The 14,211-nt window shown below is 40.5% G+C and overlaps 1 protein-coding gene across 7 annotated transcripts in view; it reads left to right on the forward strand.

The window, feature by feature from the left end:
- Positions 1-14,211, forward strand: part of dennd1a (DENN/MADD domain containing 1A) — a 201,118-nt gene that overhangs the window by 94,233 nt on the left and 92,674 nt on the right. For all 7 annotated transcript variants that reach the window (XR_013488182.1, XM_033646211.2, XM_078162368.1 and 4 more), the window contains exons 6-8: positions 9,443-9,512; positions 12,759-12,839; positions 13,087-13,140. Coding sequence is in view for 6 of the 7 variants with exons in the window: in XM_033646211.2 (XP_033502102.1) it covers positions 9,443-9,512; positions 12,759-12,839; positions 13,087-13,140 (205 nt within the window). In the remaining variant the exon portion in view is untranslated. The remainder of the gene's footprint in view (positions 1-9,442; positions 9,513-12,758; positions 12,840-13,086; positions 13,141-14,211) is intronic.

Genomic DNA, 14,211 nt, shown 5'->3' on the forward strand with positions numbered 1-14,211 from the left:
CTTGATTTTAATAGTCAGCCACTGTCTTATACGTCCTCAAACCACACCTCTCTGTTTACACTGCAGCCTTTCACTTACCCCACTGTTAAAGACACTCTTCAGAATATAGACTGCAGGAAATCAACTGGTGAAGACAACGTTGATCCTTATTTTTTAAAGCTCTGTGCTCCGTTTATTGGAAACGACATCACATACCTGATCAACCTCTCAGTTACTTCTGGAGTTATTCCTCAGGTCTGGAAATCTGCTCATGTAGTCCCACTTCACAAGGGTGGTCATAAATCAAACCTCAACAATTATCAACCAATCTCCAAACTGCCCTGTCTTGCCAAGGTTTTGGAATCTCTTGTCAATAACCAGCTCAAATCATTCCTGTCACAAAACACTGTGTTATGTCCCACCCAATCTGGTTTCAGAGCTAAACCTAGTACCATCACTGCAGTCACATCATTTACAAATGACATTACATGTGCTCTGGACAAAGGGAAATGTTGTGCTGCCCTTTTTGTTGACCTATCAAAAGCATTTGATGCAGTCGACCATGATCTGCTCCTACAAAGACTAAGTAATATTGGCTTCAACCTCAACTCCCTTAAATGGTTCAAAGATTATCTATCCGACAGTCAGCAATGTGTAACATTAGGAAACAATTGCTCTACATTTCTACCATTAACAAAGGGTGTGCCACAAGGTTCAATACTGGGTCCTGTCCTGTTTACCATTTATATCAACAACATTACATCCTCTATAACAAATTCTAATGCCCATCTTTACACCGATGATACAGTTCTGTACTGCACCTCTAACACTGCACACTCAGCCATTGAAATCCTCCAGCAAGCCTTCGACAAACTACAACATTCACTTTTCAATCTGAAATTAGTTCTTAATGCAGACAAGACCAAATACATGATATTCTCAAGAGCCAGAAATATTACAGATGGCAGTTTACACATCACCATTTTTACAGGACACAGTATTGAAAGGGTTTCAGAATATAAGTATCTGGGCATCTGGTTGGATCAGAAACTAACATTTAAACTCCATATTGACATACTGGCAAGTAAACTAAAACACAAAATCAGACACAAATTAAATTTCCCCTTACTTTGTAGGAAACAGATCGTTGAGGTTGTATTTTTATCAGTTAAGGATTATGGTGATGTTATCTATAAACATGCTTCTGCCTCCACTCTCACTTCATTGGACTCAATCTATCACTCTGCACTCAGATTCATCACCGGTTCCAGTTACTCCACCCATCATTGAGTCTTATATGATAAGGTGGGATGGACACCTTTATCTGTGCGAAGAGATATGCACTGGCTACTTTTCATTTATAAAGTTTTGAACGGCAGCATGCCACCATACCTCAGCACTTTATTGAACTGGTCGCATAGTAATTATTCTACACGTTCAACTGATTGCTTAATGCTCGATGTTCCCCGCACTAACACTGAATTTGGTAAAACTGCTTTTAGTTCTTCTCTAGCATCTTCCTGGAACATCTTGCAACGTACACTCAAAGTCAACACAGTGGTTACTATAGGCCAGTTTAAAACTATGATTACCAACTACTGTACTTTTGAATGTAACTGTTTTTAAAGGTGTTCGGTCTGTTGTTATTTGCTCGTTCTTTGTGATTTTTAATTGTTGTTTGTTGTGCTCTCGACATCATTGTAAATGAGGGCTCGCCCTCAATGATTCCTCAAGATTTAAATAAAGGTTAAATGAAATGAAATATATTCACTAACTTTCTGCTGCAAGGAGACTGAGGCTGAGGGTGAATGGCCTTTAGGTCTCTTAGACTTCCATGCATTTATATTTCTGCAGCGGCAGCTTCCATAAGCTCTGCTTTCACCAATGCTGCATTAACCTCCTTTTCCTTTTGAAGTATGTCCAATCTTGTTTCTAAACGAACCTTCTCCAATTTTAGCTCCATCTCTTTTTGTGCATAAGCTCTTTTTTCTTTCATTTTAGCTTGGGCTGCTTTGGTCTCATGCCTTTACTGCTGCTATGCTAGCTCTCAATGCATAAGATGAGTGGGCTGAACAAGATGATCTGGATGAGTGAGCTGTACGTGATTACTTGATAGAATGGCCTGTGATAGACCCACTCTCTGCATCGTTTTGCAAGTTGCTCTGGTCTATATTATTCTTTTGTGCACTCACTTTGGTTTCATCTTCATCCATGATGATGATAAGATGATAAGTATGACTGCTTGTCAATACAGAGTTCAGTGGCTAGCCTGATCTAACTTGTGGGCAAGACCTCAGTCAGAATCCAGGTCACTTTCTTTTAATGAGTGGGCATCCTTTCACTGTACTGTACTCCCTCAGCGTGCTCTCTGTGAGCCTATGTTGAGATCAGCAGTCAGCTAAACTCTTAACCATACTGTTTCCTCCAAGGAATAGTCAAGTGTTGTATTTGGCAGGCTTTTATATGGCAAAGTGTGAAACTGAAAATACAAACACCAAACATCAGGTATAAGGTCATTTACAGAAAGGCAGGTAAATAATAAATAAGTTTAAGTTGGTAAGAACAATTTAGTTCTTCTTTTTCAGTTACCAGGATAACATACAGGTAATTAAAAAGGTAAGTACAAATTAGCTCAGGATATGTATGACTAAGGTAAGTATTTAAATCTATTGCCTAGTATAAAGAATTAAGTGCAAGAGGTAAGTATTATAGGTAATAAACTTATATACATTGAGTAAACAAAGGTAAGTATTGGCTGTAATTAGCTGTAGGCATGTCACCATAAGCTGAAAGTTAGCTTGAATACTTAAAATATGAAATGGACCCAAAACAAAAATCAAAATAGTTACTTGATACAAACAAAAACACTCTTAACACTGTAAAACTTACGGATGGTGTCATCTAAAGGAAGGTACACAAAGGGATTGTACAGGCCTCATGGAACCAATATGGCCAACCTTGAACTGACAACAAGAAAACATCACTTCCTGTCTAACTTCTTCTTCTGTGGATCTGACAGGAAATACAAAATCTACAGCCTACACTACTTGAATGAATGTTTCATTTTCCCTGCAGTTACAACACAGCTATTGTTATTTAACAACTTCATTCTGTAGAGTTGTAACAGTGTATGATCATATCTATGCAGTACCTTTTATTTGTGTGAGCTTTCCCCTGGCTTCTTTCACATGTTTACCATATCCTGACACAATTTTAGACCATCTGTCATCATCAGTATCTTCCCCAAGGGAGGTGGCAGTAGCTCAGTTCATAGGGACTTGGGTTAGGAACAGAGGGTCACCTGTTCAAGTCCCTGTCCGGACCAAATATAAAGCCTGGACTGGTGGCTGGAGAGGTGCCAGTCCACCTCCTGGGCACTGCCAAGGTGCCCTTGAGCAAGGCACCGAACCCCCCCCCTCTTAATGACAATGGAGTGAAAAAACTGAATTCCCTCAGGGTGATTAATAGAGTATATAGAATAGAATCGAATATAATAGAAGGTCCCTTTGCCAAGTTGGTTTCACATTGCCAAGTCAATTTCACATTAAAAGACATCACACAGAAAGGAGTTAATTACTTTATAAGATTGTGAAACCTTATGGTTTTCCAGCGGTAATTTGAGGTAGTTTACAATTATGTTATCAGTTTTATTGTAAGACTTTGACATAATACGACTTCTTATCTGTAATTTCATCCTAAATTGCCCTTTTCCTACCAAATCAAATCGCTCAACCAGATAACTGTATGAAAGAAATATGCCATCCTCAAATAAATCACCAATGTTGCATAACCCGTGGGAATGCCACTGCTTCCTCCAACAGTATGTTTTTCCAACACAGATTGCGGGGTTGTGCTACAGTGAAGAGTATCTTTGTAAATTATATGCTACTTTTAACATTTTATGGACTTTAATCCACATATCTCTTGAATGGAGAAGGACTGGGTTTGTATTATTACTTGTTGTTCAAGATAAAGCAGTGATAGGATTAAATGGGTGCAATGAGTACACCTTGTATTCAGTGTCCATCCAGGTTGCTTTATCTACTGCATCATCCCAATATTTTGCTATTTTAGCCATTTCAAAAGATAGTGGTACAGTCTTGGATCGGGAAGTCCCAACCCTCCCCGCTCCCTGTGGGCACATAACTTAGTCAGTTTGATTCTGGATCTTTTTTTACTCCACAGAAATTGTTTTATTATGTCATCAAATTGTTTAAATATAATAGCTGGTATTTTTATTGGGAGCATCATTGTAATTGGGAAGCCACTATCATTTTTATAATGCTAATTTTTCCCCATAGTGTGAGTTTGATCTTGTCCCATTTTTGTAAATTAAGTCTAATCCTTTGTACTTATGGGTTAAAATTTAGCATTGCTATTTCACCTACATCCTGAGAGAGTTTAATGCCAGGGTATTTCAAACCTTTGTGAACTCACTTAAAGTTGAAATTATCCACCATAAAAGGGAGATAACATTTGGAAAGAGGTATTGCTTCAGATTTATTCCAATTTATAGTATAGCCTGATAGTTTTGAAGATGATTGAATGGCGTCCATTAGATGTGGGAGGGACTCCAGATATCACTGCTAATATGTTGTCCGCGTAAAGTAAAAGCGTATGTTCTTTACAAATAGGCCTATCACTGCATAATACACCAAGAAGCCCTCGCTGTCATGGACGTTGTTGTAAAGACAGTTAATTTCCTCAAGTCCAGAGGTCTGAATCACCGCCAATTCAAGACTTTTTTGGAGCAATCAGAGGCAGATTTTGGTGACGTCATATACTTCACTGCCGTCAGGTGGCTGAGCAGAGGTGCCAGAGTGAAGCGTTTTTTTAACCTGAGGAAAGAAATAAGAGAGTTCATGGAGTCAAAGGGACAAGATGTGACAGTTAAGTGACACTAAATGGCTCTGTGACCTAGCGCTCCTTGTTGACCTGAATACTTGTCTCAGCGATCTCAATGTGAAGCTGCAGGGCCGCGGGAAGCTCATTTCCACACTATTTGACAACATCAAAGCTTTCCAGCGAAAACTTGAACTGCTGCAGGGACAGCTCAAACAGGGAGATCTAACCCATTTTCCCGCCTGCAAGGCGCTCGTAGATGACACAGACACAGATGGGCGCCACGTTTTATGTCACCTGCGTTCAGACAAGAACCATAACCTCAAAAAAAACTCAGAGAGGAATTCGACCACCGCTTCACCGACTTCAGGGACCACGAGAAGTCATTCAACCTCTTCCAAAATCCTTTCTCATGTGTCCCTGAGGAAGAGCTCATCGACCTGCAGGAGAGCTCCGAGGCCAGAGCAGCATATCGTGACAAGAATCTCATTGAGTTCTACAAAGGACTTTCCCCATCCACATACCCTGCACTTCACCAGCATGCTATCAGAATGGTCTCTTTATTTGGAAGCACATACATTTGTGAGAAGACCTTCTCCACCATGGCCATCAACAAATCCAAGCTGAGATCCAGGCTGACAGATGGCCATCTACATGCTGTCCTTCGTATCGCAACGACGGAGATGGAGCCGGACATCAGAGGAATCGTGGCCAACCGAAAACAGCACCACAAATCCCATGCCAATAAAAAAAAGGTATGTTGACCTAGTAACAAATATTCAGTGTGACTTAATGACAAGCTTATTGATGACAGGGAATGATAGATATTAATGATGATGATGACTTGTTTGGTAAGCTTCTGTTTTACAAGTCTCTCTCTCTTTCTCCCCCTCCCTCTGTGTGTGTGTGTGTGTGTGTGTGTGTCTGCAGTTTTTCTGTGGTGCTTTGGTAGCTGGAATTGCTCCTGAATAAGGTCCATGCTGATAAGACTTCCTGCAAGGCACACTGAGACTGACTGACTGTTCTAAATAAGTTTTTACATATATTCTGAAATGGACTGCAGGACTGTTATATTCCAAATTTGACTGTAGAGGGCAGAAAACCCCATGGACTTTGTGTGCATTACAGTGTTTCTCAAGGTTTTCTCCAGTTTTGCCAGGTTTAGCCTCATTTATTAATTAAAATGTGTTTATTGCACATTACTGGATGTAATGATACCATACATCCCGCCAGTCTCACATTGGTCCGCCTGCTGTGGTTTTCAAGGACTTGCACTCTGTACCACAAGGCGTCCATGTGTTTTTCACGGCTCCCGCTGTCATTCACTAGCCACTCTGAGGTCTCCTCCAGGCGGGCAATATGAGCCTCCGCCTCCCCTAGCCGCCCCTGCATAGCCATCAACGTCATTTTCAACTCTGCCGTTGTTTGTTTTATTTTAGAGATGTCAGCTGAAACGCTTTGCAGTGTTACTCATTTTACTCACTTCTGCAAACAATTTCTCAAGATTATTGGACTGTTTCTGGGTGGCAGGATATGAGCTACCTGTGTTTTCATCTTCATGTGCGGGCTTCTCCGTGTAGGCATGCGGCTTGGATTCTTGAAGTATTTCGAAATTGCCATTCTTTCTGCCGTTATTTTCACATAATTCTTTGCCCTGACCGTTTAAGTACTTAGAGTGAGCAGACAGTCACTTCAATCACGTGTTTTAGAATATAAAAAGTTAAAATTAACTTGTGCATGGTGACAAGCTTTTCAAGTTCATCTTGTTTGCTGCACCACGTGTCTCCAAAGTATAAACATTTTGAAAAAAGGATTTTCCTTCCTCTAAAATTTCCTCTGGTGATGATAATACTGGTGGCACATTGGTGTGGTGGTTAGCACTGTCGCCTCACAGCAAGAGCGTCCCTGGTTCAATCCCAGGAGGGAGCCCTTCTGTGCAGAGTTTGCATGTTCTCCCCATGTCAGCATGGGTTTTCCGGTTAATTTAGGTTAATTGGTGACTCTAAATTGTCCGTAGGTGTGAATGTGAGTGTGAATGGTTGTCTGTCTCTACGTGTCAGCCCTGCGATATTCTGGCAACCAGTCCAGGGTGTACCCTGCCTCTCGCCCAATGTCAAGGATAGGCTCCGGCCCCCCACAACACTCAAGAGGATAAGCCGTTGCATATGTGGATGGATGGATGGACGGATGGATGGATGGATGATAATCCTCTAATAATTCTTAGTCACCAACCTAGTCACATTTTTTCTTGTTTGATTCTTTTGCATAAGTTTAAAAAAATAAACTGTGCATTTCTCGTCTTTCTCCATCCATGTAGCTTTAGAATTATTTATAATGCCACTGGATTATTCGTGGTATAGTCTCAAACTCCTTCTGTTTGTTTTCCAAGGTCTTTTCCAAGATCTGAGGGAGCTTGACTAACTTGATCAATTTTGTCACGTAAAGTATTTATTTCTTGTAATAATTTATTTTCATTACTTTTATTCAGCTTGTGTTTCTAAGAAGAATATTCAATGTGGTATCCCCCAAAAGAACATTTAAATGAGTCCTATACAAGATGAGGGTTGGCACTACCAACATTATACTTAAAAAACTCGGAAATAAAAGTTTTAGTTTTTTAAACAAAAAGGTCATCATCTAAGGGCCGTAATATACTTGCTGCACACAACGCAAACGCCTCATCTCAGCATGGCTGCCCCGCGTGATCTGCGTTCATTTGACGTGTTGAACGCACATCTCAACGCAAGGTACCGCGACGCGTGTGCGAGATGCAATATTCGTATAACCGCTAGAGGCGCTGGTGCGAATGCACAAAGTGACCCGACCGGATGATCAGACCAGACCCTTCTTCTTCTTCTCATGAGATTCTTCACGATTTCCGGGTTATATTTCTGTTGTCTGCCCCAAGTGGTGACCGCCAGTATTGTGCATTTTGGCTGTATAGTGCTGCGTACACAACACACAGACATGGCACGTTGTGTACGTGTCATGTACGCGTACATTTGATCAAGCAGCAAGTATATTACAGCCCTAAGAAAGACTGATTAAACTTCCGGAACCCGGGACCTCTGAGAACATCATCTGTCATCACATGGAGGGTTATTAGTGCATGGTCGGAGTGCTGCATGATTAATCTGATCGCAATTGCAATTGTGATGTCAGGCTGTGCGATTACATAACCGCATAAAAGGCCGCGATTTGCAATTTAATGTAAATAAATGTGAACGTGTGTGCCTGCGAACGTGACTGCCTCTCCTGTAGTGTGTGGAGTTTGTTGACATTACACCCACAAGCTATCCTGGCGTGTGCAGCACGTATGGTCAGGTGACCACCCGGCATGCATGAGAGCATGAGCACGACCAAAAACAGGCTGAGTTGGTGGCGAAAAAAAACTCAACGTCTATTATACGACGATACTTTGGATTCAGGGACGGTGACACTGAACAGAAAGACGTGCTGTGTAAAACTTTAAAAGTTAAGAGTCGACACGTCCCACAGCAACACGACCAATCTATATCAACACTTGAGACAGCACAGAGAAAAGTAGGAAGAATGCATGCGAGAGAAAGTCAAGCCAAGTAACATTAAAGACAAAGAGACAACTGAAAGCCTCCAGAGCCTCATAAAACAACAACAAAGCACAGTTACACATACATTTGTAAGTGTCACGCCATACGCCAAGACCTCAAAGAGATACAGGGAAATCACGGACTCCATAACAAACTATATAATAATAAATGAAAAATTGAGTAATTTTGCTCAGGCTCGGCCCACTTGACACGCTGCTGTGTTGTGCAATGGCCTATTCACATGCTGGAATTTGTCATTTACGTGACAACACCTGAACGCAACACAGGCTGAGTGTGTGTATGTTGCTGCGCTGCTGTGCCAGAGCCGTGTTTGCCTGTGCCTAACAGCAGTCTGTTGATGGTCATTTACACACTGTCCATAACAATAACCATGTCAGGTCAGGCCCATGCCCACCTAATATAATGTAGGGGAAACACTGAATCAAGCAAGAAGACTCATGATACCATTTATGTATTATATTGTAATCGCAATCGCAAAAAGCGATATTGTCCACCAAAATCGCAATCACACATTTTTATCAAATCGTGCAGCACTAGTCTGAGCACATATGTTCAATCATGTCCGTCATAGATATCTCAGAACATAGTAAGAAGGATACATGGAATTAATCAGTCCGACTGGCTTATTTTTTCCCATGCCAAGTATACCTGATTATACCTAGAATAAGAGTTTTGTTTACCTGACTTTTAGTGCAATCTGCTGTCATTAAAAACAGGTTAAAATCAATTAAAATGATAATATAAAAATCATTGACAGTACCAGCATTCTGTAGTGTCAGCACAGTGATGATTGTATTAAGCAAATATATATCTATGTACAGCATCAAGATGTTTAATGAAAAGGGAAGTAGTAACTCCCATGAGCTTGTTAAAGGTAGTCCAACAAAGCCTTTCCTTTAACAGCTACATGTGTTTTTTCTCACTGTGTTAAGAGAGAAAACTGAGGTGTGCTGTTAGCGCCAAACTCTGTTACTCACAGTGTAAAACTCAGCTTTAGATCTTTTTTTTTTTTGTTTTTTTTTTCCTCTCAGCTACCTGCCCTGGTTTGAAGTCTTCTACAAGCTGCTTAATATTCTTGCAGATTACACCATCAAAGGCCAGGTAAGTCCTGACAGGGGACTCCTTTTGTTATGGGGATATTCAATCAATCAATCAATCAATCAATCAATTTTTCAGATGCAGCCACTTCAAATTTCCCACGCCATCTAAAAGCCTTCCAGATGCCTGCCAACTTCCAGCCAACTTCCAGCCAACTTCCAGCCAAATACCATCCCCCCCACCTTTCTGGGGGTGTGCCTAGATTCCACCGTAACGCGCCCATTTATTCAATTACAAGGTGTCACCATGAGATGGCGCTTCCCTCACAGAAACACAAAAACTAACAAAGATTTAGAGGTGCTTGTACTTTACCTAGTAGTATTTCCATTCTATGCTACATTATTAATCTACTCCACTGTCTCAGATGCGAATATTACACTTTTATTACACTGCTTTTATTTTAAGGATTTAGTTTGGCCTATTAGTTACTAGTTATTACTTTTGTACAATAATATAGGTTTGTTGCTAGGTTATATTATTACAGGTTACAATAAGCCACCCAGCAGTGTTTAAGTTAATAAAATGACCACCTTTATCTGCTGCAGCATCAGTGTTATAAACACATTAGTTATTAAGGAAAACCTAAAATGTTGTTACAATTGACCCAGGTCTCCCCTATCTGAAAATATTGAGTTAGTCTCTCAGAATAATGAGAAACGTTCTGAAAATAACTTAGTGCCTGAAAAAATTACTCAAATCATTTTGAAAAAGTTGTTCATTAAGAAACTTAAATTTTAAAATAACATTAACATTAATTAAGAGACGAAATCATTTTTTTGGTTTATAATGTGAAGAATTGTAAAATGTCCCTTTTATGTGGTAGTTCAGACATCGACAGTGAAGATGTGTTGTTTAATGTTTGCATTAAAAGTTCGTATAGCCCACTTAGTGTGATGATCTGAGTGACTGGGAAACCTATTTAGATGGAAACACTCACCCATTCAGAGTGAATGAAAAGGTTCATGGTAATGCTTATTATGTGTTTGAGCTCTGTCACCTTCCAAGATAAACAGGACCACATTATGTCGCGTTAGTGAAAGGCTACTTCACTCCTTTTCTGCAGGCTACGTGCAGCTTGTCCGTTGTTGCGGCTGCATGTGAGGATGAAATGCCAATTTCAGCCTGTGATCTCTCACTGACTGACTGACAGCCTCATCCAAGTGACATTTTACAATTCTTCTATTTAAAACTAACGAAATGTATTAGTTTAGTGACATTTTACAATTTTTCATATTTAGGACTAACGAAATTTGTTTCTGTACATGGTCGTGCATTTACAACTCTCTTCTGCTTTCTGTGTCGCCCATGGTGGAGTCGTGTTGGCAACCATGCACCGCTCCACACCAACGCGCCTCTGCCACCGTACAGTTGCAGATGTTTTGCAGCATGACACGATCCATTAGACATGAACGCACTCAAATGGTCATCAATATTACGGCATGCATGTGCATTTAGGTGGGCTACTTCAGTCAAGATGTTCTGTGACTGCGCTCTCCCAGTGCGTAATCCCGGCTGTATATGCTTCCACACAGTCCCATCTCTTCCAGTTGCATGGCCATCTGGTTGATCCAACACTATACAAAATGCATAAAATTGTTTCGCAAGTGCAGTGATCTTGCTAGAAACTACTGAACGACATTTACATATATATTATATAATTAGTAAACGTGTTTTGTGAGAGTGGGGGCTTGTCTGTCACAACATCAGAGGGCTGCTGTGATTGTGAGGGTGAAGCGGGGGGAGCCTCTGTCACCGGATGCCTGGGCCTTTTCCTCTGATTCTCCGTCACTTATGTCCTGAAGCATCGCCAGAGCTTGTTCGACATTCATCCATTTTCTCCGGTTCATAAATAGGCTACACAGTCCAAATCCCTCTCCTTTCCTCTTTTCTGTCTGTCTGTCTTTTTCTCTGTCTGTCTGTCTAAACTAGCTTGCATTTCGCAGAGATGTTAGAGTTTTACTGTGACAAAGTTAAAAGCATTTGAAAATAGCAGGGGGTAAAAATGACCCCTTGGCAGTTCTAGTGTTAATAAATAGTGATAGACATTTTATCACAAATTCCTCTTGCATCAGGTCTTGTGAAATATCGCTTCCATGAATCTGTTTAGACAGACAGCGAAAGATTAAAGAGGCGAAGCTGTTCTGCATGCGGCAGGCAGAGCGTGTGCAGAGCGTTGTGCAGTCCAAACGTCAAAGTAATAATTAAAAAAGAAAAGATCTATGTAATCATTTCCAATATTCACAAGCTTTATTTTATCTAACGAAAGATTCTGCTTCGGTCCGTGTGTAGTCTTTGAAAAACAACATTTTGGCTGAGGTTAAAGGTGGGTGTGGGGTGGTGTAACAGCAATCTAACAGCACCATAAATTACATTTATATAGCCATAATAATTGTATCATATATATATATATATATATATATATATATATATATATATATATATATATATATATATATATATATATATGTATATGTATGTATGTATATATATATAATCATTAAATATGCTCTGTGTGGAAAGCTCTCTCCCACTATTATAGTAATAAGAGGCGCAGTAAACCACTTCAGCTTCCACACTTACTGCTCCTCCTGGTGGATAGACAGACCATTGCAACTGGTTTCTACAAATTAAACGTAGGGGCGTTACCAGTTGGCCTGTATTCTCTACGACATCGCAGGGGATCTCATTAGAGGTACAAGCCCAGCCAGGTGATGACAGAGACCTGTCATGGATCGGTCAGGGCTCCACCACGGACCAAACGGAAATTTGAAGTGGCTGCATCTGTATTTATAAAGCCCGATATCACAAATCACAATTTGCCTCAGAGGGCTTTACAGCATACGACATCGCTCTGTCCTTAGGACCCTCACAGCGGATAAGGAAAAACTCCCCAAAAAACCCTTTAACGGGGGAGAAAAATGGTAGAAACGGCATGTTGTGTTAAATCAGCATTCTTGACCTCAGTTAGGGATTTGCTGACAATTTCAGCACTGAAAGTGTGGCTAGAAGTGAGTTCTTATCAGTATTTAGCTCTTTGAAAATTGGTCAGATACTGCATTGGTGATGCTAATCTGGGGTGTCCAACTGTGCTGATTGTATAGACCTTCTGTGCTGTTTTGGGAAAGATGTGTGTGAAGCATCCCTGCTTTCACAGATGTAAACGGATGTAATCTGTAAGAGAAACTTGACTTGGTGCTTATTCTAGTTTAAATGGCCATTGCATAGATTTTGAATATTTTGATGTTTCAGGAAAGTCAGTGGCAAGAGATCCTGGTGTCACTACATACACTTCCCATCCCTGAGCCAGGGGTCCCTGTTCATCTTGGTATGGTGAGTCCTTATTCACTACAACACATCTAACTGATCTCAGTTTAAACTGGCAACACTGCAAACATCTGTTTTCTGTCACTGATAGTCAGATCACCCTGTTAACAAGTGAAGCATGTCAGTATCATTGGAGGCAAAATTAGTTGACTGCATCTTTTTTCACAGTCTCTTTGCTTTGCTTTTATTTCTCTGTACCACACTGACGTGGATTCAGACTAGCACTGACCCTCCTGTTTTCTGTTCTCTCCAGCATTCCTTCTTCACTGTGCCTGACACAAGGGAACTCCCTAGCATACCTGAGAAGGTGAGTATTATACCTGTGAGCAGTTACACGTCAGGTCAGTTAGCAACCATAAACACATTTCTGAGGGGCTCAATCAGTGAAATGTGCATGCATGCAGGGGATAGAAAGCAAACCAGAATGAATATTTGTGAGAGGATCAACAGGAGTAGCTGTCATTTTTTTAAACTAAGTTTTTATTTCAATTCCAGCAACTTATACGATCATTTTCAGAATTTCTATGCAGTTTCTTTTTCTATTTTTACAGCTGTGCCTGTGTGGCTTGCAGGTAAACAACAATAAATTAAAATAAACCAAACACATCCCAGTTTAAAGTACTGATTTCGAAATAAAGCAGTAGTCAAGTTTAAACCACTTCATTGTAATGCATTTAAGTGCTGCTGTAGTCAGTATCCGAAAAAAAGGTATTTCTTTGCTCTACCATCAATGCCCTGTGGTGTTAGACCCAATAATGCTATCTTTGAATCTTTTGTGAGATTTTGGTAAAATATTTTCTTAAGTGCCTTAAAGGTGATAGCTACAAGTTTTATTCCTCCCGGCCAGTAGGTGTCGCACTCACACTCGCCCGCTCTCGTTCCAACCTTCAATTGTACTGGTTGCCAGGTTGGCCAAATACCCGGACAGAGAACAAGAGAGATGTCAAGCGAAGAGTCTTCCGTGGTACCGTATATTAATGATTAAATCATAAATCCTTTCTTGTGTGCCCTATAATGCCTTTACACACTGTAACAGTCTCCTTGTAAAACATGTTTAGATCACTAACTAAACAGCTGACTGACATTATATGATGGCGAATGCTCGTGTACTTTATTTTTTTTACTTCATCAGTGACTGAACCTGTTATTTCTATAATTATGATCGTTTATTCATTTTCAGACGTTTTAGTTAGCCTAAGAAAGATCATGTTAGCTAACTATTTATTGTCCAGCCTGAAGGAAATCCATCCAGCTCCAGTGAGGACAGCCCGGGTGTAGGGAGAGGCAGGAGAGGCCAAGGGGCTGTTGCTGGTGGAAGAGTAAGGCAGACACTGGTTCCTACTATATCAGCATCAACACCAGTCACACTAATCTGGCT

The sequence above is a fragment of the Epinephelus lanceolatus genome, chromosome 19, assembly GCF_041903045.1.
Source record: "Epinephelus lanceolatus isolate andai-2023 chromosome 19, ASM4190304v1, whole genome shotgun sequence".
Classification (NCBI taxonomy): domain Eukaryota; kingdom Metazoa; phylum Chordata; class Actinopteri; order Perciformes; family Serranidae; genus Epinephelus; species Epinephelus lanceolatus.